This window comes from Rutilus rutilus (genome assembly GCF_951802725.1).
Source record: "Rutilus rutilus genome assembly, chromosome: 8".
In the NCBI taxonomy this organism is placed as follows: Eukaryota; Metazoa; Chordata; class Actinopteri; order Cypriniformes; family Leuciscidae; genus Rutilus; species Rutilus rutilus.
The window spans coordinates 9,069,659-9,096,913 of NC_140222.1; the positions used below are offsets into that span (position 1 = coordinate 9,069,659).

The following is a 27,255-nucleotide window of genomic DNA, read 5'->3' on the forward strand; positions in this document are numbered from 1 at the left end:
AAAAAAGATCACTGTTGTGAAACTGAACTACAGTGTCAACACACTGACTACACTCATTCTCACTCAGCCGAGACACAGAGACAGAAGAAGACTTTACTGTTCACTAAAGCTCATTCAAACGCCAGAGCTGAAGGAAGAAAATGGTTAAGGAAAAAACATTATTTTTTTTCTGTCTGTGCTTTTGTCATCTGGTTGGTGAGTCACAAAACTTTGTTTATGCACTAAAGATCAATCTAACACTGTTAAAATCAGTCAGAAGATGTGATCTTTCTTTTATTCCCAGATATATGAGATGTAGTCTGGATTCATGTTTGTGATTTGATTTCACATTACTTATTTACAGATTTAGTGTATTAGTCTCATCAACATTATTCATTTATTTATCAATTATATTTTTCTCATTGTCCTGTTAAATTACACGTTATCCTCATTTTAAGGTACAAAGTGTTTATATTTTCCACTAAGATGTTATTTTTGTGGTGCTGTAATGAAAATGTAAAATATATGAAGATGAATTGAGATATCTGTATTTTGCACCCGACCATATATTTTCCACACTGTTGTTTCAAACTTTTACGGTTTCTATCTCTCTACCTTTCCAAAGTTTGCAATCATTTCAAAACTACTTAAAATTTTAGTTAAGTCGTTATTAAACCTAACGTTAATATGTGTGTCTGAGAGACTGTTTGTGTGTGTTCTCCAGGTGTGTTTGCTGATGAACTGAAGTCAGTGTCAGTGATGGAGGGAGATTCAGTCACCCTAAAGATTAATGCTACTGGAATACATGGAAATGATGTGATAAAGTGGACATTTGGAACTAACGGGTCTCTTATAGCTAAAACCAGTGGAGTGAACAATACGATCCTTGATGTTCCTGTTGGGAGATTCAAAGACAGACTGAAGCTGGACAATAAGACTGGATCTCTGACCATCATGAACATCAGAACTGAAGATGCTGGAGTTTATGTAGTTGAGATCAGCCGCAAAAGCCCATCGTCTACATACAGATTCAATGTTACTGTCTATGGTAAGTTAAGAATTACATTTCACTCTATTATATATTACAGATTCTGCATATTTATTAACACAATTCTTCTTTATTCCGAGAAAAAAAAAAGAGTTTTAGTGATATTGAGCTTTGACATATTTCTCTATGACACTGTAATTCCATGAGACATGCCTCTAAATTCTGGTAGTGTCATAAATAATGACTCACAAAATTCCTCTTACTTCTTTCATACTGTTATAGTTTTTCACATCAAACTTGTAAAGCTCACTCTAAATCGATATGTCATGCAAGCATGAAGCAAGTTTTTCTGATCAGAACAGCTGATCATCGTTTGATATTTAAGAGGTCACTGTATAAAAATATACTTTAAGTTTCAAACCTCAAAACTTCCTCCTTACAAAAATGTACCGAATATTTTGAAACAAAGCTGCAGCAAAAACTTGTTCTCTACTTCCTCCACATTATGACATTACACTATGAAACATGTCAGCACAGGACCGTCTCCACAGTAAAACATTATTGATTTGACCACTGATGCCCAGTATAAGAACAAACAACTATTCCTACACACCAAATGGTCTTAGGAGTTATTCAAACAAGACATTTTCTTGATCCATTTCCTATATAATCGATAGTCTATGATAATACATACTAGATTGCCAACTTAGATTGTTTTTTCCCCCAGTGAGTAGTGTCATATACAACAGTATTCAACAGGCTTCTATTAGTCATGTTTACTTTAAAGACTTAAGAACCAGGGCCAAAACCAAGCTTTTCATTCAGATGGTCAGACAAAGGGTGAAAAATGTATTACGAAATTAATTATGAAACAAAACAATGAGTTTATCATCACAATAAACTCTCACTGACTGACATCGCAATACACTTTTATAGTGCTGCTGATGTTTCATAGTGTTTGTAACAGATCTACTACTTTCTCCTCACTCACACTCATAACTGTCCCTCTTCAGCCGCTCCAACACCAGACCCACCCTCTACTTCACGTCCTCCCTCAGGTCCAAATCTGATAGCACTGATTTCTGCATCTGCTGTTGGATTTCTGTTGCTTATTGTTGCAGTCGTGATCTTCTTCATCTACAGGAAACACAGAAAAACAGACCAACAGGGCAAGTGTTACCTACCACTGTTGGCACAGCTGTAAAAACATATTAAGTGTTATAATTAAAGAGTTTACATTTTAATAATACAGCTCAAATAAAAGGGATTTTGTATGATGAAAATTGATTGAGTGATTAATGTTATTGATTTATTGCATCTATTATTAATTTTGAAACAGTTGAGGCCCGCGAGGAAGAGATCACTTACGCTGACACGACATTCCACAAAAGAAACGCACCGAATCCGGTAAGATCGTGTCACATTTAAAGTCATATTTAGATGTTTAATAGTTTTTCCGTATGAGTGGGAATGGTTATGCTTCCCAATAGAACTATTGGTTTTAATTATTTGGGGTTATTAAAAAACAGGTTACACTAACACCTGACGTTTACACCATGCAGGCACAACTGTTGCGTCACGCCACATCACAACAGCTTGAGACTGAAAACATTTCTCAATGTGGTTTCTTCTCTGTACTTGTGTTCTTGAGAAACGTCCTCAGTCGCTGTCCAAGTACTGTTCCAATTCAAAGTTCACATCTAGCCAAGTCCAGTTCAAATGTGTTCTCGATCCGCCTCTTTTATCGAGGATATATCGAGAGGTGAATTGTGCAGACTTTAGGCAGCCATGTATCCCAGAATGCTTTCGGTGAGCGCCAATAATGGAGGAGAAAACCCACATAACTATTTCTAAATTCTAGTGCTATTTGTGTCACGAAATGTAGTTTTATGTTGTTGTTTTTTTCAGGTGAGAATGTAGGTGTTTAAGGCTACATCTACGTTAATCCAGATAGATTTGAAAACGGTGTTTTTGCTTCAAAACATTCTCTGTCCACATTAGCATTTTCAAGTGCTTTCCAAAAGTTTCTCATCCACACTGAAACAGTTAAATTCACCTCACTGCGTGTGTCTCGTATAAATGCTCACGGAGATGATACAGACTGAACAAGACAAAATAAAATTATCATGCAATTCTTCTGGCAGGATCATTTTATTTAGCAAAATATCTCAGCATTCACTAATGCGTCCAGGTCGCACTCACTCTAAACGCAACGTCTAAAACGCAACCTCTCTCATGTTTTGCCTGTAAATTTCATCTATGCAGGACTTTGATATGAAGAGTGAGCAAAGTAAATTGTGCAAGTGAATTGCACTTAACAGGCACAATACCAACATATATATATATATATATATCTTTTCAATATGTGTCACGAGTCACGACTCAACATGTGTCAAAATACAACATGTGTTTTTAAATACTTAATCTTTCACAGTTCAAACTACAGCGCAAAAAAAGGCGTAAGCCGTTTTTCCCCCAAAAAGCTCAGTGTGGACAGAAGGCAAAGAAAGATGTGTTTTCAACCGAAAACGTATCACAAGGCCTAAAGCTCAAATCTGTTGTAGATATCACCTATTTGAAAGTCTGTCTACACTGACTGGAAGTAAAGCTGCCTTTGCACCATTTCTGATATCTGCATATGATTGTTGCATTTTGCACCCTAGTGGCAGTCCAAGCAGTGCCTTTGGCGATACGTGTGTGCATCAAGGCCAACCAGTAAACCTTGGCAAACGTGTGTTTTTAGGGGCAGTTGTGGTTAGAAAGTCAAACTTGTAACCCGAAGGTTGCTGGTTCGATTCTCAATACAGGCCCCCTTGAGCAAAACACCTAACCCCCAATCACTCCCCAGGCGCCACAGTGAATGACTAGGTGGGTGGGTGTATGTGTGTCCATGGTTTGTAGTGTGTGTGTGTGTAGTGTGTCTTCAGTACTCGCTGCAGAACTTTGGATGGGTTAAATGCACAGTTACCATACTTGGCCTTCACTTCACTTACTTAAATCAGCAGGCATGTAAGGTTGTCATGGACACTATAGATACATCACACACTGATTACTTTATTGCTAAACAGCAAAAAAAACATGTTGAAATAAACATGTTTGTCAACACAAATTCAAAGTAGGTTTTTATTAAGCACGTGTGTGAATTCCTCACTGCTTTAAAACTGTTGGCATATGTTGGGCTTAGACACACACAGACAAGGGTGCAAAAATGTTATATTTAGTAAATCTTCCTGAAAATGTATGTTTTGGTTTTGTGTAAATTAAATAAAATTTGGATGTAAACGGTTCTCATCTTGACGTAAATGTAGAACACTGCTGACACAAAGGGTGCGTCCGATTATATGATATTTTCCAGGTCCAGACATCTTCCTCTGGCATCTTCTTTTTTTTTTCTTCTTTTTTTTTATTAGGTTCAGATTTCTCTGCAGTAGGTGTACGTTTTAAAGAATACAGAATATCCATTTATTCCACACAACAGGCAAGGAGTAAACCATTGGCTATAAAAAAAAGCTGATTTGTCACATGACAACTTCGTTTGCAAATGAATTTGGGGAGGTGTTAGTAAGTTTGATTAATTTATTTACAAAATAACAATCTAAAATACCTACATTATGCATATTTACTTGTGAGTTGAACATTATTTTGTAGTAATATATCTGCTGTAGAAAAGGTGTAAAAGTACATCATGAATATAACATTAATCTGACATGCCCAGTTGGATCAAGTGCACCAGGGTTTGAAATCTAGAATTTAAAGTAGTTCTTTGTTTTTTTTCATTGAGTGCATCCCCTACAAGAAACCCTGCATTAGTCTGAAAAGTTGAGGAGAACTGACTTCATAGGCCCACTAAAAAGAAAGAAAAGAGAAGTCAGTTCTGGGAAAAGATTGTGCAACACACATTTAACAGTTAAACAGGAAGTCAGAGTGATGAAAAAATAAAATAAAAAATGAGTGTGAAATTAATGTTTAGATCCCAGTCTTCGCCTGATATGCAAACCACAAACACTTGAGATTCAGTGTCTGTTCTTGTGGGTATATTACTCTTATTGAGCTCAGGATCTAGTCAATACAATCACAGAAAACATTGATGAACATAATGAAACTGTGTGAAATTATATCCAATGTCTTGTAAGCTAGTTGGACAGGAAAGGGAATATTGTCGCATTATGTGTAATAGCACAGCAAGCAACACAGCATAATAGGCTAACAAACATAAGACTATAAATATACAAAGACGGTGCAATCATATTACTTATGAATGGGAGAAAGTACAACACGCAATATGGCGGAATAAGTCCCGCCTTCTAAATAAAAGAGCCAATCGCCAGTTGGTATTCAACGCATCAGTTTCAAGAGTTTCCGGGTACCATGGAAACAGTGGCTGAATCCGAAATCGCTTCCTAAACGCTCAATCACTATTCCCTACCTTAATCCACTAACAACGTTCAATTGAAGGAGTGAATGAAAACAAGTGAGCAAATTCATACAACAGGTGAGGGTACATCTGTTGTACACTCGTTATTGCAGTGCATTGTGGGATTGAGTGCACTCAATAATGTCCACTATGGTTTCAGACACCACTACCACTAAATAATGCCTTCTTTGAGGCTATGGGGGCGATTTCGGATTCAGCCATAGTTCAAGGTCGGTTCAGACTGTGACATGATATCACTGATATGCCATGCAAATTACTGTACCAAATTTGTATTAACTAATACATAACCATAAACAAGGACGTTACTGAGTCTTGACTTAATATTTTAAAACTTTCTATTCTTTTCTGGATTTCACCTCGAGCTTGTTCATTAATCTATTTTTACTAAACCTGCCAATGCTTACTATCAATACTGTTGTCTCTATTAAAACTTCCCTCTTTGTATCTTTTGTGTTTGTGTTTTCTTTCAGAGTGCTAAACAGGAGGAAGATGTGGTGTACGCAGGTGTCGTCACCAAACGATAATCCAATTCTGTGATAAGTTTCTTCCTTAATGATCATCTGATTACATTCAAGAGGTTTACATGCACACTAGAAAGCTGATTATTGCAACAAAGCCGTTTAAAATGTAAAAGAGGTGTTCATGCTAACATGCACTGTGCTAGCAGTGGTGTTCGTGTTCATGCAAATGCAGAAGCAGCATTGTTTTTTTATAAAATCCACATGTGTGTGAGAGATAACCAAAGAAACAGAACGGTTTGAGGGTTTGGTTAAAACTGCTTACTGATGGCAACCATTATGTGAGTGCAGGTCAAGAACATGATGCTAACACAGCATTTCACAACTGCAAAAACCCAAAAATATACCAGTTTCTTAAGTGCATACAAACTCTGAACAGCAATTTTACCTGTTCATACATGTTTATTTGTGTTGTATGTAATTTAGATTCATATTTTTCATATTTTAATGATTTGCTTATTGTGATCCTGCATGTTAATGTGTGTTTAAGGTCAGAAGGTCAAACATAATCAAATGCAGAAAAAGTTCAGCATCATGGGGCATTCAAATTGATCTCCTGTACATTAATTGATTCCTGGCAAAAAGTGTTTCATAAGCTTTGTTTCCTTTGTTTTAAGTTCTTCAAATTAGAATATCGCATAAAAAAATTGTGAATAAAGCACTGTTTCCATCCCATGCATTCAAGAGAATAAAAGCATCACTTCTGGGGAAATTGGCACAAAGTATCAATAATAAAAATGAATGTTGCTGCAACCGAAGAAGCCTGTAGCTCTTTTACCTAATAAATGACTGACTTGCACCTCAGGGCACACAGACGAAATGCAATAATAAACGCTGTCATGTGATATTTGGGATGCTTGGGAGCACAATCGTGTGAGACAGTTATAGGAGGTTATTATAACAAATAAATTTGATGACAGACATTTCAAAATTATTAAAATAACAGTTTGGTGTGCAATGAGATCGCTGCGCTGGTTGGTCCAGTTAACCAATCACATGGGGCCCTATTTTAAGGATCTAAGTGCATGGTCTGAAGCGCACGGCGCAAGTGCACTTAGGGAATCCAAATCCACTTTTGCTAGTTTAATGACGGGAAAAATGGTCGTCGCTCTCGGTGCATGGTCTAAAAGGATTGTCCCTATTCTCTTAATGAGTAATGGGTGTGTTTTGGGCGTAACGTGCAATAAACCAATCAGAGTCTCATCTCCCAATCCCTTTAAAAGCCTGTTGCACTCACACCATGGCGGATTCGCTATTTACATGACGGAATTTGCAAGCGGAAAAAATTGAACCTTTCTCTAGCGAGGAAATGGATCCGCTCGTGCGCGAGGTTAAAGCGTGTGAGCAGACCATCTATGGGACAAGCCGGATTCCACCATATCTTTATGTACACAATATTAATCTTTTACATTGTAATCCTTTTATTTTTAATATTTGACATGTTTGTGTGCTTCTGCGTGTCACTGTGTGTGTTATAAGCAGAATGTATGTGCGTTGTGGACCCGCCTATAGGCGCACATTACTAACGCTCTCTTTAAATAACAAAAAAAAATATTGTGCCATTGACTTTAGACCAGGTTTCAGTTGGTCAATGGCACAGTCTATTTCAGTTGCCTCAAAATAGAAACGCGCCAGAACACACCTCGTTTTCAGACCAGCACAGCTAGGGGCGCACAAATGGGCGCAAATGCATTTGGTATTTAAACAACGTGGCGCAGGACGTGAAAATGAAAACTGCGTCGGACTGAAACTAGCAAAACACACTTTTGCGCATTGCGCATGGTGTATTATAGGGCCCATGATCTGTTGAGGCAAAGTCACATGACTTTTTTGATGTACATCAAGGAATTTATACGGTAAAGGTGTTTCCATGTCTTGGATAAACATTTTTAAAAAAGATTCGGCTCTGCATTTTTAGAACTTATGCGCATCTTGGCGTTTCAATCCAGCGTTTTTATGTGATATTCCAAAATTTGCATACTAGTATATGGATGCAAACATAGCTTCACTATAAAATCTAACAGTTGTTCTAACTAACTTTACTAAGGAATATTTCACTTCAAAATGTAGAGACTGTCATCATTTTCTCACCCTCAAGTTGTTCTAAACCTGTATGAGTTTCTTTCTTCTGCTGAACACAAAAGAAGATATTTTGAAGAATGTCAGTAACCAAACAGTTAATGGACCCCATTGATTTCCATAGTAGGAAAAAAAAATACTATGGAGTCAATGGGGTCCATCATTTGATTACCAACATTCTTCAAAATATCTTCTTTTGTGTTCAGCAGAAGAAAGAAATGATTACAGGTTCGAAACAACTTGAAGGTGAATTAATGATGACGAATTTACATTTTGAAGTGAACTAATCCTTTAATGCCTTAACTTAATTGTAAAAATCTAGTAATCGTTACTATTCATATACTATGCCTTTAATTGATTTGTGTGAGTGCCATTTTGTCATGCTGGGCAATTCTTAATAGACTTCTCACTAATTTCCTTCTCTTCAGTTATCTTTCAGTTGCATTCACTCATTTTCAAAAGTTATCTTGATGCTGAATTGTCAAAACTGATTTTTTTTTTTTTTTTTTTTTGAAAACATCACATTCGCTGACTTCATAAATTGATGTTGATTTTCCTAAAATGTTTTTGTTTGAACTCATCATTATGGTGATCAGTGTTCTCTTTGGTTGCACATTGAACTTAATTTAAATTATTGTAATTCTCTTCCTATTGATGCAGCGAAGTAATGTAAGGGAAGTAAGGGAAGTAATAAATAGGTTATTTATAAAAGGTGACTAAAATTTCAACTAAATTATGAACTAGTCTTTTTTTTAGAGTCTATGAGTCTAGAGTCTTTTTTTAGAGTCTATGATCATGTTGATACAATCCCTCTAAATTTGTGATGATTTCATTCAAATAACCAATGTTGAGTCAGCATTCAGCATGGAAAACACAACAATAAGAACAATTAAATTGTTTTTATTATTTATAATTTTTTAGTTACTACTCTTGTATAAGTGAAGTATACTAAGCATTTGTCAGTAGAACATACTATTCCTATTCCACTTTACTTTTTTTAAAGCAATCGGTTTGCATGCATTTTTTAAGTATGTCTAACTAATTACATTTTACTGTGTATAGCTATATCTATATATGTTTTTCATACGTTTTATTGATGTTTTTCTGTGTGTTCCGAAAAATCCAGCAGATTGGAAACAGCCACTTCCTTTGTTCCAGCAGATTATTCTCCTCAATGAATTTAGATCAGATGTCATTATTTAACAAGATGATGGCCATTCTGAGTGTCAAATTAAAACTTCACATAAAACGTTAACAATAAAATCAACAGAATGACAATTTGATACATATTAGCAGCAAACATATATGATATTGGTGTCTGTTTACAGTAATGCAAAGAGAATCATACTACAGAAGGCATAAGTCTTGTTAGATCTGGAAAGAAAAGTGGTTTCGTCTGTCGAGAGTGTGTGCAAGACGTGTCTGTACTGGATGTTTGTGGTTAATGTGCATCAGTGTTTGCATGTTTTCAGACGTGAATAGTGTGAGTGTGTGTTCTTGTGAATAGTGTGCGATTTAATAGGACTTCCACAATTTAACTTCCTCTTTAAGCAAAACTGTTTTACTGTGGAAAAGTACACAATACATCAATGTTGATGTTTGACAAAAATGTTACGATTACTGAGAAATCATATCAAATATCATATACTACGCATATGTAAAATATATAGCCCCTTTCACACAGAGCGTTGATCCCATAAAATTACCATACAATTGCATTCTGTAAGAATGGAAACACACCCCGGGATTGATATGTTGTGCTGATAACATTACACACGCAACACAGAGTCTACAATAGTAGAGTTTATAATTTTTGATTCTGTTGCTAGACTTGTGTTTGGCAACAAACAACTGCAATCTGCCATGTTGTTTCCTTAAAGGACAATTCCGGTGAAAAATGATCCTAGGGGTAATTAACACATGGTTACCGAGTCGATCGTTCCCTGGGATGCATTTTCATGAAAATCGAATGTAAAGAGTTTCATCTCTAAAAACAGATTAGCTTATAACGCTAGTATATGGGGCACAGAGTAAGTAAAAGTAAATCACTAGTCAATACCACTAACAAGGCTCAAAATAGCCTCACACTAACACGGTAGCATAATGAGGGTCCCTACATGCAAACCGAAGCACTGAGAACTTTGTAAGTGTACAGACAGTTTAATAAGAAGATACTTTATAAAGACAGTACATTACGCGTTTACAGATCCATCTTGGAAAACAGTCTCGACTAATCGAGACTAATGTTGGAAAAAGATGTGTGATGTACTTGAAAGCATTTTACTATTCCTGCCAAACTTCCATTACAGTTAGTGTTACTACAGTAAATCCATGGTGAATGTTACTGATCTGTGGACTTAAAGCCTATAACTAGTTCATTTACGGCACAATGTTGCTCCTGGTTTCCACGTCAGCGCTGTTTGATCTAATAGAGATCTAAGGTTAATAACGGAGAAATGTGAATGCTTCTCACTAGAGCCCGCAGCCATGCTATTATTTCTGTGGCGAATTCAAATGCTTTCTTTACTGGATATCTTAGCGCTGTGTAGTAACTTTATAGATGGATAGATGCACTTTTATCATGGATAGATGCACTTTTATGATGGATAGATGCACTTTTATGACAGATAGATGCACTTTAATGGACTTTAAAACAGAAACAGCCATTCACTGCCATTATAAAGCTTGGAAGAGCCAGGACATTAAAAAAAAAAAAAAAAAATATATATATATATATATATATATATATATATATATATATGACTCTGATTGTATTCCTCTGAAAGAAGAAAGTAATAAACACCTAGGACAACTTCAGGGTGACTTTAATATCAATAAATGTGAGCTGCTGGCAACTGTTTGGAATCCTCAAATTGTAACATTTCTGTAAGAGAAAGCATCACATAATTGGAGGTTAAAATAATTATAGATAATAAGACTAGGTGCCCCTCCATTTGTTTTTCCCAATTATTGAAAAGACAAGCAAAAATATATTATTCTGCTCAGTCAGTTGACAAACACACAATGTAAATTAATTGACATTAATTGACATGGAAAACATTCTTTATCTGGAATAAGGGCAATATTTTGTACAGGAATACATCTTTATTATTTTAAAAATTGGTTAAGGAACGGGTTGTTATTAGTTAGTCAGTTATTAATAATGAAGGAACTTTATTTAAAAATTTCTACTGAAACCATTTCTCATATGTTTTGGTCCTACCAAGATAGTGTCTCTAGAAAATTACTGTGAGATTTATTGCTGATAATATTTTGAATTATTTTCTCTTATCCTATAAATATGTGATATATAAGGTTATTGTATTAAGGGTCATTGCTCAAGGGATGCTGGTTTCACAAATTTAATTTAATTTTTTATGTAAATTTCATATTCACAAATGTAAATTCGCAAGTGGGAAACACAGTGCTTAATTAAGAAAGAGATTAAAATATAGATATAGATGTGATTTAAAAATCTAAAAATAGCAAAGCAATTAAAACAATATGTTTACGTAATATGTTCTTAATTTATATTTTCATATAAAAATATATTTATGCTTAATAGTAGCCTATATAGATTTGTACCCTCACTGTTGTTTTCTTTCTTTTCCTTTTTTTTCTCTTTTCCTTTTCTCTTTGTTTTGTCAATTATTGTATGTGAAATGTTTTTCTGATGTATGGAAGTTATTCTAGTACATGCTATTTGTTGATAATAAAGCATTAAAAAAATAAACCGGAAATTGACTGCCTTTTTATTCATCGAACATATCAAGTCAGAATGTTCCACATCTATCTTTGTGTTTCAAATTTATGTTTTTAAATCTTAAACATATAAGTGATGTTTACATTTTCCACTACATTTCAACTGTTAAAGTGGAGGATTTTCCCGAATTTTAGAAAAGAACCGCCCTCTCCACTTTTTGAAAAAATGCACATGCGCACCACCTGCTCCCAAGAGGGAACGCCTATTAAACGTGTGTACGAGAGATGTTTACCGTGTCTGCGCGGTGCGTGACCTGTGCCAGGGCTAGCATCGCTAATCATAGCTTACATTGACTTTTACTAGCAGTGATTTTAAATGGATTTCTCCAAACAGCATGCCAAACTTTACCTGTCGAGTAGAAACTTCGCGACTGAGGCATCAGTGGGAAGCCCAACCTGCGCTTTTAGCGCACGCCAGCGTGTGAAATATTCTCCCAAAAACACTCTGGTCTTGTTTCTATCTTCTGCGGCCTTTCTCTTCTTCTCATACACCTCGTAGACTTTTTTTCTCTTGCGGCCCTCAGACATTTTCAAAGGAATGGCTGAAACCGTAGCTCACCACACATATACACCTGAAAGTGCGCATGCGCAGAAAGCGACGAGCACGTACGACGGCCTTACGTAAACATATCACCAGAATGATTGACACTTAGGAGGACCAATAGTCTTGAGGATCCACCCGGAAAAAGAAAATCCTCCGCTATACCTTTAAATGTGCTAGCTGTAAACGCCCTCAAAAATTAAGCTATGACATAATTTTACCTCTAGAGGGAGATAACATACTTTTTCTTACATATGATTCTACTTCAAGTTGCTCTGTACTGACAGTTATAAATGGTGATTTTTAAAATGGAACTATAATGGTACAGTAGAATGTACTTTTTAAAGTAATGAAAAAAAAAAATGTAAAAGGAAAAATCACAAAATTTTCAATTTAAGTTTGCCAATTTAAAAGAAAACCTCCGCGTTCAGTACTTTGCACTTACATTTTAATTTGAATATATATTAAAATGTTCAAGTTTTATAAAATGATTTGACCGCCCCAATTTTTCATTATACATTTTTGTTTTTACATTACATTAATTTGACATCACACTGTTTTCATTTTTATCTACTCCTGACATTAAAATTAGCTACTTTTCCATTATAAAGGCCCATAATGTGATACTGCCAGAATCATAAATTATTCTGTGATAGAGATTTTTGGTCATACCGCCTAGCAAGACGTTCCAAACCCATAAGACTTTCGTTCATCTTCTGAACACAAATGAAGATATTTTTTAATATAGTCTGAGAGCTTTCTGTCCCTCCATTGACAGCTACGCAGCTACCACTTTCAAGGCCCAGAAAGTTAGTAAAGACATCATTAAAGTAATCCATCTGACTCCAGTGGTTTAACCTCAGTTTGATGAAGTTACACGAGTGCTTTGCTTGCGCAGAAAAACATAATTTACCACTTTAAAAAACTGATTTCAGTTTCTGGCAAACTCTTTTACTGTCTCCTGTCTCTTTGTATGTTCTGTGTTTGTGTTTTCTTTCAGGGAGTAAAGGTGGAGGAAGAGGTGGTGTATGCTAGCCTGGAAATCCAGACCTAAATCTGAAAGATTAATGGTCTGGCATCGACTAATGAAAATCGGCCAGCCTGAGGGGTGGCACCATTTGAAAATCTCACTGCACACAACTGGATAACACTATGACCAATCACAACAAGTTATCGCTTAGCTACCAGCGGAGCTAACTGGTAAATTAGACTCTTACTGTATCCAGTCGGCAAAACAGCAAAAACAGCGCTGTCGTTATCTCGCCTCTGGCCCGCCTATATCAGATAACCCGATGTGATTGGTGCAGCTCAGATCGAGGGGCATATTTAATGAGCATCATTACTTGACACCAGAGTAACTCGCTGAGCAAATTCAACTTGTGCTCTCGCGAGAACTCTGGATTACCAGGGTAGGTGTACACAGGTGTCGTCACCAAACATTGATCAAAAAATCCTCATCAATCGTGATGTGTTCAGTTACGGTTCACTTGCATGCTGGGAAGACAAACAGCAATGGCTATAGATGCACAATAGATCAGATGTGCTCCTACAGTGGTCACATTCAAATCCAGACTCAAAACACTTCTGTTTAGCTGTGCATTTACTGAATGAGCACTGTGCCGCTGTTCGTCCGACTGTACTGTACTGTACTGTATTTAATTTTATTTTTCTAAACTGTTTTAATTATTCTTATTTCTTTTTATTATTTTAATTTCTTCTATGTAAAGCACTTTGAATTGCCATTGTGTATGAAATGTGCTATAAATAAACTTGCCTTGCCTTGCCTATAGCAACAGAGAAGCGCTCTTGCACGCTTTTATATACAACAGCTATTATATGTACAGACTTTAAACAGCCATGATGTTATATGTTCTAGCAATAATCTTCACTGCATTCAGATCAAACACCATTATAACAAGATGATAGCCATTATTCTATAGGTGCAAATTCAGAATTAAACTACACAACTTTAGCAATAAAATCTGAAGAGTTAGAGCAGACCTTTAATTTGGTACAGTATGTGATACAAATATTAGCAGATTTTTGAGTTTTTGACAGTATTGCATTCTATTGAATCATGTCATGAATGTGATTCTCTGAACGCAAGCAACACTTTGTGAGTCAAACTAAACCTGCTGTGGTCTACTTTCTTTAGATCTGGAATAGAAATGTGGTTTCATCTGTTGGATGGACAAACAACTTCTGCATGAAAATGTGTATTACTGGATGCTTGTGGTTATTAGTACCACATTTGTGCAATACTGTGAGTCTGTGCGTGTGTGTGTGTGTGCATAACATATGGTTGAAAAGACTTCCACAACTTAACTTCCTCTTTTTTATGTAAAATAAAATGAATAATCCATGAATGCTGATGCTAGAAAATAAAATTATCTCAAATAAAAGTGATATAGGCCTACTTGAATATTAAAATACATACTCAGTGATGCTGTAGATAAACTGTTATTTTCAACACTAGCAAGAGTTCAGAAGTTCATTCTTAGGAGTTCAAACTATTCTTGATATCACACACATCCTTTTTTATTATGAACATATCCTGTTTTTATCTGTCAAAAACATGCATGACATCTGTCAACCTTTGCCCAAGTCAAAATGTCATGTGACTGATCCCATTATTACATACCATAGATAGAGTATAATATTACTATATTAAAGTTCTTTATTATGTAACTTCTTCCAGCAGAAAAAAAAAAACGATTTTAAGAGCCTCCAAAAAACGTAATTTTGACATCTATGTAATACAGTTCATTCATGTTTGGATGACAGTGGTATCTGATATCATATTACCACAGTTTTACCTCCATAAAAAACCCACTATACCCTTTAAAAAATACTGGGTTGTTTTAACCCAACTTTGGGTCAAATGTGGATAAACCCAAACGTTGGGCTAATTTTTGGGGGGTTTGTTCATATTTGACCCAAAACTGGGTCGAAACAACATTTTTTATGTCTGCAGAAAAGTGCAGTTTCCCACAATGAATTGTACTAGGCACAAAACAGCCTAACACTTACCAAATAAAGTGAAGGAAAACATTAATCGGCCTGATTTATTCATAAAGCGAGTTCCAAACAGCTTTTCCTGCACTAGAGCGCTATCTAGTGTTCATTACCAGGAATTAGCCTTCCCAAGATTGACTTCACCATCCAGTATCGATTACTCTATAAATCACTTAGCTGCAGCTTAGCTCTGTGTTTTACATTTATGCATTTTGATAAATAGCGGTTATGAGTGAATCGGATCTGTTTAATGGCAGTTATTATTACACGCACATACAAATATATTTTTGGCTCAGCTTTGCAAACCACGGATGCTTACAATGGTTCATTGCTCGAAAATTTTCAATAGGGTGTACAATGTGGCCATCTGGTGGCCAAAATGATTAATTTCTTCATTTTCCCCCACTTTATTCTGTACTGTCAGTTACACTTTGTTTTAATTGTATGCTGCAAATGCTTTGGTAATATATAAAAAAAATATTTGTTATGCCAATAAAACATCTTAAAATGGAAACTGAATAGCATCTACTGAATTGATTTACATAGGCATCACTGCTTTATGCCCATAGGCAGAGGATATACAGAGGCATACACTCAGATAGGTCTAAATCTCAAATTAAAATTAAATTAAATACATTTTAAAATAATGAACAGACTCAAACCAAACTATCCCTATGTTTTCTTTATTTGAAATGAACAAAATTAAAACAAAAGTCAAATCTAAAACAAATAACTGTGATAAAATTCCCCAAAAACCTAACTTTATTACAAACAATATACAGTAACATATAAATTAACAAGACTTTCTAATAGTCAAAAGACTTTCAATCCATGTTTGCTTTGGGCAGGCAAATTCTGACAAATGAACCAAGATATGTTGTCATAAAAGAGTACACTACAGTCTATCTATGTACACTAGTGTTGCAAAAATACTTAGAAATTCCCTTAAATGTGCTGACAAGTTTAATCATTCAGCATGTTGTATCGGTGTCTGTCCGTCGCTGAGAGAGAGAACTCTGATTGGCTGTTCAGATTAGTGAACGAGTCAGCGCACGAGAATTGATGAAAGCGAGCAAAGAAGTCAAGACGATAGCCTTCTGTCTGTATCAAAGGCATGAATATTTTCATAATAACATGAGGCAACTTGAAATACTGAAGAAGGTATTGAAAAGCTGCTTTGGTCACAGTTTGTATCTGAAATCCCAGTTTCGGTTTCCCTTTTTGAATGACTAAAATAGACTATTGACACCTGCTGATATAGACACATTTCCTTACACGCAGGCGCAGGACACACATACCAGCTGACCGTCTCCTTTAGTCCTGTTGGTGTGTTCAAGCGCAGTTTTTTGGCCAGTTAGCTTTCATTGCTGATAGATCTTTGACGGCAATACATGGACTGCAATAAATGCCCTTCCTCTGGTTTACTTCCGAATACAGTGGGACCTGAAATAAAACACAGATGACTAATGAAAATCTTTGCTTTTGTATGGAGGATGACCAAAGAAATGTGTAGCACAAATATATAATATAATATCTAAACCATCTGAAGTCAATATGTTTAAAATATTCAGCTTTTTTCCATATTCATCTTTCTTCAGTGTGTAATGTTGCTGTTTGAGCATGAAAAAGCTCTGCAAAGTAACAAAGCAGAAAGTCCCTCCAGCGGGAGTTCTTCTCTATATCAGTGTTTCTGAACTCCTGAAACGCCTCCATTGTAGTCTTGAGTTTTCTTCAGGGAACGAACACGTCACAATATTCCTCATTTAAATAATTAATATACAGAATAAAGGGGCGGGGCCTGGTTGAGTTAGTTAGAAGTGGGTGAGGGGCGGGACATTTACCAAACACACCCAAAGTGCTTAACCAATCACAACACACTGAGCCGACCAATCAGAGCAGTAACTAAACACATTATTACTTACAGAATGGGAAGAGAGGAGCTGCAACAATGGAGAATATGAGGATAATCATGAACATTCAAGCATGTTAACCTGTTCTAGCCCAAAAACAACATCAAGACTTTGAAAAAAGCATAATATGTTCTCTTCAATAGTGTTTTTTTTTTTGTTGTTAGGAAATTGATTTTGAATGTATTGATTTTGAATTTATCAGATCATTTAATTTAGATTTTTTTTTTATTAACAATCATCTATTTACAATTGTACAGATACAGTTCAACAATCGGTTTAATAGAAATCACATGAATCTGCTAGTCAAACAAACTCCATTTAAATCTAGATACCAGTGCTCTGAATGAGACTACATATCACAATGTAGAACTACTAGCTATAGAAAAGAACAACAGGTAGTCAGTCAGTCGGGTCACTTTTTATTTATTTGAAGTGACAGAAAGCAGTCCAAAATATAATTGTGTTTATATACTACATGATAGTAATATTTGACCAAGTTTTATTACATTTTGTACCTTATGCTGGGTGGATTCAGGATGGAAAAAGTATCTTTATCACACTAAACAGTTTTGAACAACACATACTGAAGGATTACGTGATCTAATGCCATTTCAGAAACTTTTTTTTTTTTGAACAACCTATTTTCAAGATTTGATCCAAACTGATAATGCCGTGAACACTAAACGATTTTCAAAGTCGTCTAATTGCTGAAATTGAATTTCCTACCGTTTCGGAGATAGATTTAGCAGCAGTCGTTGGTCTTTCATGCAGAGACTCTCCCTCATGTGTTTGCAATTTGCATAATGATGCATTTTAAGGTTAATGATTAAATGCATCATTACAAAAGTTCAGAATGTTGTTGCAGATGAAATATAAGGTGGATAATAAATATCTTTTCGTCAGGTTAGATACTGATTATTAATCACTCATAGATCCTTTATCTAAACCTCAGTACGTAATCGCAGGACTCACACATCCGCCATGTTTGTAGTTTTTTTTAACACTTTTTATCTGTGTTTGTAGTTCTAATCGAATCCTTGTCCGGCATACAATGGGTTGTGGGCAATATTAGCCGTCACAGCCGTTATCTATAGTGTTCGACTTTATATGGACTTGGTTGTGTGTGTTTGTGTGTGTGTGTGTGTGTGTATACAGTTATTTGGGATTCAGTAGAATAGTTTTGAGTCAACTAGAATCTCAACACCAGACAGAAACTGAATAAACGTCACACCTCTATTGCATTTAATCATGTTTTATAGCTGGGGTCTCAGAGAACCCGAACAGAAAATAAGGGTTTAAAGCTCACCCAAAATATTTTTCAACTACTCGTGTCAATTATTATGATCACATAGCCCACTTGTATATTTTATATTATTGATCGATATGTGAATCCATTGACCAGGCTACCCATGACACGAGTTGTGGTCTCATTCGCACAAATTAATTTAGATAAGATTAGATCAGATTAGATTATACTGTATTGATCCCAGATTGATTCCACTCTTCTGTGTCACAGATTTCAGAAGCTTTGTTTGGTCACATCTGCTCCATGATGATTTGTTAGATATGGTGGAGAAAACAAGTCTGACCACCAGATGTCACTAATGCGCATTGTGTTAAAAGCTTAGAGTAATGATGAATCTTTTATCGGCACAATTTGATGAAAGCCTCAAACGCTTCAGAAAGCCTCGGTTTCCCATCACTACTTCCCGCAAATTTCACCATCAACCTCAATCAAACACACCTGAAGCAGCTTAACATCTTCAAGAAAACGTGATAGTTACAAACAGGTGTGTTTGATTAGGGTTGGAACTGAACTACGCAGAAAGCTAGATCATCAAGAAGAGGATTGCGGTGCCCTGATCTAAATGACTGATCACAGTGTTGATCTAAAATAAGGTCATGATTACACTGGAGAATTTGAGTTACTCACCAGAAACAGAAACATTGAATAACTTGAATGAGTTATTTCCACTTCGGATGATCTGTAGTTTATACGCTCCAGAATCTGTGTTTCTGGTGTCTGTGATGGTCAGAGATCCAGTCTGATGATCCAGCTCCAGTCTGCCTCTGAATCTCCCATCAGGACCATGATCTGTAGTGGTCGCTTTGGTCCCTCCTTTGGTTTTAGCTATGACAAAATCTTTGTCTCCAAACATCCAGAGGATCTCATCATCTGTCTGTAGTTCAGCATCAGTGTTCAGTGTGATGGGTTCTCCCTCCATCCCTGACACTGACTCTGTAACAGCAGCACAAAAACAGACAATAGTGTAGAGAATTTAGAACAAGAAAACAAACCATAGTAAAATGCAGCTAAAGCAATGCTCAGTGTCTCATATGAACTCAAGCTCTCATTATAAAAATGTAAATGTAGCTATAAATCTATTATACAAGTTAAATGGCTCAATTCCCATGTACTGTATCTGTGTTTTGGACCATCATAGTCTTTGACTCATGTATGACAAGTTACTGTAATATGTGGAATTGATTCACTAAACCGTTAGACATCAGTGTATTTATTTTAGTCAGGAAACAGGTTTGATCAGAACTTATTAACTTACGATCAGATAAAAAAAATTGATTGAATTTGTTCTACATTTTGTTTTCTCTCCTTGTTGTATATTTTTTACCATTCTACAGCTATTATTTTAACTCTAGACTTTATATTTTAGTATAATTATAATTTATAAAGAACAAAACAGTTATTGTCAAAGATAACTATTTAAATTCACATGATTACTCTGTTAGTCATAGTCCTTCCTTTTAAATTATTCACGCAGTGTTCATGTAAAATAAAATCACTATTACATTGAAAGATTTCACTCACCAGAGACAGAAACACTGAATCTCTTGAATGTGTTTTTTCCACTTTCACTTTTCTGTAGTTTATATTCTCCAGAGTCTGAGGTTCTGGTGTTCATGATGGTCAGAGATCCAGTCTGATGATCCAGCTTCAGTCTGTCTCTGAATCTCTCATCAGGACCATTCAATGTAAAGATATCTCCTCTTTTGATTACAGCTATAGGATCATTTTCATCTCCAAATAGCAACAGGATCAGATCATCTGTCTGTAGTTCCGCATCAGTGATTAGAGTGACTGAATCTCCCTTCATCACTGACACTGACTTCACTGCATCTGTGTCAGCAGCACACAGAAACAGAGAGAAATACAGAAATCAGAACAAGAAAACCAAAAATGAACAAAATCAGCACTGATCATTCGCTCCAAATCTCTCACCTACTCAGATCTCAAATCTCTCACCTACCCCATTCACACTCACAGCACAAGAGAAACCAGCCTGAGCTGGTTTGGGGTGGACTAAGCTTGTTAAAGCTGGTCTTCCAGCCTGACCAGCCCAAAAATGGATCTAAAACCAGCTTGTTACCAGCTTCAACAGGGCAGGAAATAAAGTACACATACACTCACAGTTTGATAAAACAATTTGAACCCTGAGGCCAGAGACCAGTTGCACCAGCTGTGTGCAAGTTACAATGTAGCCTAACTTTGAAGTAAAAAGGCACCAAGTTACAACTTGCACACAACTAAATATATTTTAGTTGCACCCTTAATCTTAGTATTTACAAAAGCCTTCGATCAGGAGTAACAGTTGGAATAAAATATCAGACTGACTGAACTTCATCAATAAGCTCTTGTGTTATCCGACAGACTTCAATCCTCCTTTTATGATTAAGCTGACATTTACACTTGCTGACATTTCAAGAGAGAGATCATTTTGTGAATAAATGACTTTGTGTGCAAAAAGTAAACAAAAATAATGACTTTATTCCACTATTAATTTCCTTCTCTCCGGGCCTCAAGTGAGTTCACGTAGTGTTTTTGTGTAGCGCGTCTGTGTTGTACATCACACGCACCACACATGACCAGCGTCGGCCAATAGTGAGCCTATGTGTGACGTGCAACACAGACGCGCTACGCAAAAACACTACGTGAACTAACTCGAGGCCCAGAGAAAAGGAAATGAATAGTGGAATAAAGTCGTTATTTTTGTTTACTTTTTGCACACAAAAAAGTATTCTCGTCGCTTGATAAACTTAAAGATTGAACCACTGATGTCACATGGACTACTTTGATGATGTCTGTATTGCCTTTCTGGACATGAACAGTATGCCGTCCATTGACTTTCAATGCAGGAACAGAAAGCTCTCGAACTAAATCTAAAATATCTTAAACTGTGTTCCGAAGATGAACGGAGGTCTTACGGGCTTGGAACGACATGAGGGTGAGTCATTAATGACATATTTACCCAGTTAACACAGAACGTTCCCCTAATGTTATTTTTTTGGGAACCAAATACTTACGTTAGGGGAACGTTCTTTTTTGGTTTTATTTTTATGTAACAATAAAATAACGTTCCCAGAACGTTGCTGGGTGGTTACCATAAAAAATAACGTTCTGAGAACCATAAACTAACATTCTGAGAATGTTCTGGGTACCAAAAACTAACGTTATGGGAACCAAAAATTGTTAGCTGGGTAATGACATATTTTCATTTTTGGGTGAACTATCCCTTTAATGTAAATTTTACAGTTTGATACATTTGGCAAAAGTTTAAATGAACTTCACGGCATTTAAACAACCTCTGCTCATGTATTTCAAGGCTGATATTGGATTATTGAAGGTAAACATGCACATCATACGCATGACTTGAAGGAGAGCTTTCGATCTCCGACTAGCTAAGTTCTGCCTTAAGAACCAATAGTACAACCAAATAAAGTAGATTAGCTACAGATTAGCTAGTTGTCTAGTCCTTTAGTGTGGACCTTACGTTCCAATTTAAGGAAGAACTTTGGTTGCTGTAACACGACCCAGTTGCAAGACCATCCTAAAATATAGTAACTACTAACTAGCAGTTGCTTCGTTTTTCAGATTCTAATTAGACCGATCAGCCTTTTAATGTAACTGACTTAGAAAAGTTACGACCAGTCTTGAAGAAAAAAATGATTTGACTAACTTGTAAGACTAATTAAAGTAGTTTATGCAACCGTCCACTTGAATTTGAACAAACTTTAATGCAGTCTAGCAAAGCTCATTGGTTTTCCCCTTGCTTGTATTAGCGATGTAATATGATGTACTTTACATTTCAGTTTAGAGATCTTGGGGCGACGGTAAATCAAAACAGCAACTACAGCAAACACCAGCAGGACAACAACAACGATCCCCGCTATTTCCCATGAAGACAGACCTGGTGGTGAAGATAAAGAGAGACAGTTATTAGAGTGAGTGAATAAATCTGACTATAACACTTATAGTAGTAAATGTGAATCTGATTGTTTAATTTGAATCATAATTGAGCCTCTAATATAATTGTTACAAATCAACAATTCTAATTATTTTTTAATTTGTTCATTTAACTTTAGGATTGTTTACAGAGCTCTGATTACACTTGATCAACTCACCACTGACAGTAACAGTGAATCTCAGGTAAATGGCATGTCTGTTGATCTTCACTTCATAGACTCCAGAGTTTGAGGTTTTGCTTTTTGTGATGGTCAGAGATCCAGTCTGGTTATTAAGCTCCAGTCTGTCTCTGAATCGTTCATCAGCACCATCATATGTATAGAATAGTTGGTCCAGCGACGTCTGGTTTTTATAGATTTCAGCTAGGATAATATCTCCAAACATCCATGTTATGAAATCATCTCTCTGTATTTCAGTAAGATCAGTGTGTAGAGTGACAGACTCTCCCTTCATCACTGACACTGTCCTCACTTCACCTGTAATGACAAACACAAGAACAGAGAATGAAATGCTTACAGAAGATTAAACCAACATTGCAGTTAAAAAACACTCACTAATAAAGAGAAGGAAGAGAAATCTTATCATAAGATCAAGTGACTGTGGGTCTGATGTATAAACGTTTTGTTGACCCAAAATTGGTGCTGAAGGGGCGTACTTAAGAATAAAATAAAAGCAGTCCCTGCTAAAGCGATGAAACAATAATGTGCTTCCACACGTACACATCAACAAATAGAAATCTCTAATTAAAGTCACCATGAAATCAAAATTTTTATTTTTATGGAATATTGCAGTATTTATTCTAAATGATTTATCTGTCCACGTCATTATTTGTTTTAAATTCATGTGCCTCTAATCTTGAATCAAAACAACTTTCCCTCTTGCAGTGACTCATATCTTCTCTGATGATGAGTTTACTGGTATGAGGGCAGGGCAACCTTTCACTTACACCAATAGCAAATGCTGAAATATTTTAGCTATTCTATAGAAAACAATTGTATAACTAGAAAAAGTCCTCCGTGTCTTTAAGGCCTTATGGCCTATGTGACTGTGACTACAAAGGTCAAGATGAGAAGTTTGTGTATAATCAGGGATTTTCCAGTAAACAATAGGTGATGTGAAAGAATAAGACTATGTTAAGAGGTGTCTTGTAGAAGTGAGTTGATTGTCCTTGGAGAATGTTACATTTTGCCTGTGAAAGAGGGTTGACTGCCAAAATTAGAGAGGAAGGCAAAAGATGTACAGTAGAACTTAATGGTCTGGAAACAAGAGGGGTGAATCTAACTAGACGTTATATGTCACGTAGTTATTGCGAAATAACAGATAAGAATAAGGTATAATAATTGTGTCTTGGACAAAGGAAAATTCAGGTGTTCTGCAGGCATCTAGCTTTTGTTGCTTTGTTCAGTAAAGTCTTATTTTGATTTCTGTAACGCTTTATTTGCAAGAAAGATGACTTTTCTCCACAACACAAACCACAACAATCCAATCAATTCCCCACGGACAAAATCAAGTCCCACCCTATGTTTGTTCTTGTTCCGTCGTAATAAGGAAGAAAACAGACCAGCACATGTCGACTTTAATATTACTGTAAGTTTGGTTTTAGAGTCAAAAACAAACAAATATTTTTTTGTACAAATCTTTCCTGAGAGAGTTTGAGGACAATAGTTATTAAACTACTGCAATAGTTCCAGATAGGTATCTGTTTTAACCTTAAATTATCAAGTGCAAATAATAATTTGAATCTTTTTTTTTTTTTTTGCTGATCCAATCAAATTTATTATTATATTAACCCTGGTTTTTAAGTCTAGTCTAGACTAAATACTAATACTAGAGCTGAAAAGCAACTTGCACTGATATATCTTAAAATATATCAGTGCCATTGTTTTGTCTCAAGAAAGACAAAAAAATAGATATATTTCTAAGGCACATTTATAAAAGATATTTATATGTCCTGATTGAACTAAGGCCTAATACTGGCTTAATCTAAACCCTGTCTGTGAAACCGGGGCCTGAAAGGCACAAGCTACTCACCGCTGACAGTCACATTGAATGACTTGTGTATGGTGTGTCGGTTGCTGATGCTGATGTCAACTTCATAAAATCCAGAGTGTTTGGCTGTGATGTTCCTGATTGTCAGAGATCCAGTCCAATAGTCCAGCTTCAGACTGTCTCTGAATCTCTCATCAGTATAAGATGTAATAGATGTAAAGTAATGTCTAGTCTTTCTATTGATTTCAGCTATAGGAGAGTTAAGATGTTCAAAGCTCCACTGTATCACATCATCTCTCTGTATTTCAGTAAGATCAGTGTTTAGAGTGACTGAATCTCCCACCAGCACTGACACTGACTTCACCGCATCTACAGGCAGAACTGAAAAAACAAAAAACAGAAAGAGTTACTGCAAGATAACATGAAGATCTCCTGGATAAAGCAACAACACTTGCGACCCTACAGAGGTTAGTGCACATGAGTCTCCTGTGTGTTGTGGTCATAAAGAAACGGTTCTACGACTAAATAATCACATCTGCTCAGCTGCTATTCATGACCATTTCCAGGCATATGAGAACTAGAGCAGATGCTAATTACAACATTTAGAAGAAAAAAATTATACCCACCAGTCACATTTAATATCTTGTTTATGGTGCTGGTTACATCATAAAGTCCAGAGTGTTCAGTTCTGGTGTTTGTAATGGTGAGATCTCCAGTTTGATGGTCCAGCTTCAGTCTTTCTCTGAATCTCCCATCAGGAACATCAGATACAGAGCTTGTATTGGCTCCTCTGTTGATTTGAGCTATGAGGAAGCCTTCAGCTCCAAACCTCCACTGCAACACATCATCTCTCTGTATTTCAGGAAGACCAGTGTGTAAAGTGACCGAATCTCCCTCCGTCACTGACACCGACTCTCCAAACACTCCTGCAGATAAAACAGGAACAGTTAGACGAAAATAAAATATATAGATATGCAAGTGAACAGCGCTTTGTGGTGCCATCAACACTTGACCCATTAATACTAGCACTTACTATTCTATCTATTTTTTATTTAAAAAAAAAAAACACATTTCTACATGTAACTGAGACTAGTCAAAGCACTTACATATTGTTGCTCTTTTGTTGGTTTGATTGTTTCTATTGTTCTCCTCATTTGTAAGTCACTTTGGATAAAAGCATCTGCTAAATGATTACATTGTCAGCACACAGTTTAGTCTTGCTTAAATTATATTTTTAATTAAATATTAGGCTAACAAATCAGGTAAGGTAAACAATAATCTAATTTTCTAAAGGTCTTTGATTCTCATTATGTGCTCATGAATTGTATAAAACTCCTAAATACAAAACTCATTAATAACACAACAGGACAAAGTAATGTGTATTTCTTGTGATAAAGCTTGTCAATCTGCAGATGGATCAGGATCTTTAAAAAATAACATTAAAAAATGTACTCTTTGTCTGTGGCATTAATTTACACAGTTTGCACAGAGAAGATCAAACAACATTTTGTGTCAGACATATATGGCAACAATATATCATTATATCGGTAACACCTTACAATAAGGTTCATTAGTTAACATTAACTAATGTATTAACTAACAACTAACAAAGAGCAATACAGTTGTTACAGTATTTATTCATCTTTGTTAATGTTAGTTAATAAAAATTCAGCTGTTCATTGTTTGTTAATGTTAGTTCTCAGTGCTATAACTAATGTTAACAAATAAACTTTTGATTTTAATCAATGTATTAGTAAATGTTGAAATTAACATTATTTAGCTTAATAAATGCTGTAGAACTATTGTTCATTCTTAGTTCATGTTAACAAAATTAGTTACTAATGTTAACTAATTAAACCTTATTGTAAAGTGTTACCATTATAATAAAAAAAACATCGCATATTCGTCGTGCCCTTTAAAAGTGTAACACGGCCAGGAAACTGTTCGTGCCTTAAGGCTATACATAAACATAGTTCATTTATTAAGAAACTGTAAGAAAAAGAATATAAAATTAATGAATTAATGAAAAAAAAAAAATAGGATTTTACAAAGTGAAACGAAAGTGTTTAAGAAATAAACATAATAAGCTTACCGTCCATGGCAACATAGAGCACAGAGAACAATAACACGGTCTTCATATTGCTGTGTAGATGTCAGTAAAACCTGAATTTATTATGAAGATGATCAGTGGTTGTTTGTAATAATCAGTTCCGCTGTGTCGCTGTCAGTCGCTCCCGAAGATAGAGAAAATAACTGAAAACTCGACTGAAGCTCGACAGAAGACTTCATGCCGACTGATGATGGATTAATTTGATTAGCCAATATCTGTTACTGAAAGAGTAATAGGCTACATATCTTTATCTTCTCTCCCGTAAAATTAATAAAAAGTAGACGCAAAAAATGCCCGAATTTTCTCCGTGACACTCGATTAGGTAGCCTACAATTCAGGGGCGGTTCAATATGAAGGTAAAACAGTAGCAAAACTCGAGAGCATGTAAATGTGAATTTGAGAACTTGTACAATAAATATTCGTACTTGTACATGAACATTTACACTCACAGCTCCAATGTGAAAACCTGTAAAATAAAAATCTGAAGTTGAATGTTGAAATTTGCACTCGCAAACAATAGTCACAAACCTGTATTCTGAATCTGAAGCTGCAGACAAGTAGACACAAATGTGTAAAATGCCATTCACAGAAATACAACGACAGACACAAACTTGTAATATATATTTTGCGTTTAATCTTACGTGCACATTCGCGGTACTTCCTCAATTA

The 27,255-nt window shown here is 35.7% G+C and overlaps 2 protein-coding genes across 5 annotated transcripts; one reads left to right on the plus strand and one right to left on the minus strand.

Annotated features, from left to right (window-relative positions):
- The first annotated feature begins 10 nt into the window (after nucleotides 1–10).
- Nucleotides 11–13,499, plus strand: LOC311295489 (uncharacterized protein). 3 transcript variants are annotated; one of them, XM_084416902.1, is made up of 5 exons: nucleotides 11–195; nucleotides 704–1,027; nucleotides 2,026–2,136; nucleotides 2,307–2,374; nucleotides 5,873–6,112. In XM_084416902.1, exons 1-5 carry the CDS (start codon nucleotides 141–143, stop codon nucleotides 5,924–5,926), a joined length of 612 nt encoding a protein of 203 aa, XP_084273028.1. In that variant the 5' UTR covers nucleotides 11–140; the 3' UTR covers nucleotides 5,927–6,112. The 3 variants fall into 3 exon arrangements, with proteins under 3 accessions (XP_084273028.1, XP_084273026.1, XP_084273027.1); XM_084416900.1 differs by having other exon boundaries at nucleotides 46–195; nucleotides 1,981–2,136; XM_084416901.1 differs by lacking the exon at nucleotides 5,873–6,112 and adding an exon at nucleotides 13,303–13,499 and having other exon boundaries at nucleotides 65–195; nucleotides 1,981–2,136.
- Nucleotides 13,500–15,985: 2,486 nt separating this feature from the next.
- On the minus strand, nucleotides 15,986–26,928 carry LOC311294932 (uncharacterized protein). 2 transcript variants are annotated; one of them, XM_084416036.1, is made up of 8 exons: nucleotides 26,569–26,928; nucleotides 25,103–25,402; nucleotides 24,519–24,857; nucleotides 22,646–22,963; nucleotides 22,327–22,431; nucleotides 20,055–20,363; nucleotides 19,161–19,466; nucleotides 15,986–16,760 (listed from the first exon to the last, which is right to left on the minus strand). In XM_084416036.1, the coding sequence occupies exons 1-8, from the start codon at nucleotides 26,612–26,614 to the stop codon at nucleotides 16,672–16,674; spliced, it is 1,812 nt and encodes a 603-aa protein (XP_084272162.1). In that variant the 5' UTR covers nucleotides 26,615–26,928; the 3' UTR covers nucleotides 15,986–16,671. The 2 variants fall into 2 exon arrangements, with proteins under 2 accessions (XP_084272162.1, XP_084272161.1); XM_084416035.1 differs by lacking the exon at nucleotides 26,569–26,928 and having other exon boundaries at nucleotides 25,103–25,624.
- Between the last annotated feature and the right edge of the window lie 327 nt (nucleotides 26,929–27,255).

Excerpts from the sequence above, each read along its gene's own strand:
- LOC311295489 (XM_084416900.1), top strand. The coding sequence starts at position 141 with ATGGTTAAGGAAAAAACATTATTTTTTTTCTGTCTGTGCTTTTGTCAT. Across the intron at positions 1,028-1,980 it reads ATTCAATGTTACTGTCTATG|CCGCTCCAACACCAGACCCA; the intron begins GTAAGTTAAGAA and ends GTCCCTCTTCAG. Across the intron at positions 2,137-2,306 it reads CAGAAAAACAGACCAACAGG|TTGAGGCCCGCGAGGAAGAG; the intron begins GCAAGTGTTACC and ends ATTTTGAAACAG.
- LOC311294932 (XM_084416035.1), bottom strand. The coding sequence starts at position 25,493 with ATGGGTCAAGTGTTGATGGCACCACAAAGCGCTGTTCACTTGCATATC. Across the intron at positions 24,858-25,102 it reads CAAGATATTAAATGTGACTG|TTCTGCCTGTAGATGCGGTG; the intron begins GTGGGTATAATT and ends TTGTTTTTTCAG. Across the intron at positions 16,761-19,160 it reads ATTCAATGTTTCTGTTTCTG|GTCCCACTGTATTCGGAAGT; the intron begins GTGAGTAACTCA and ends GTTTTATTTCAG.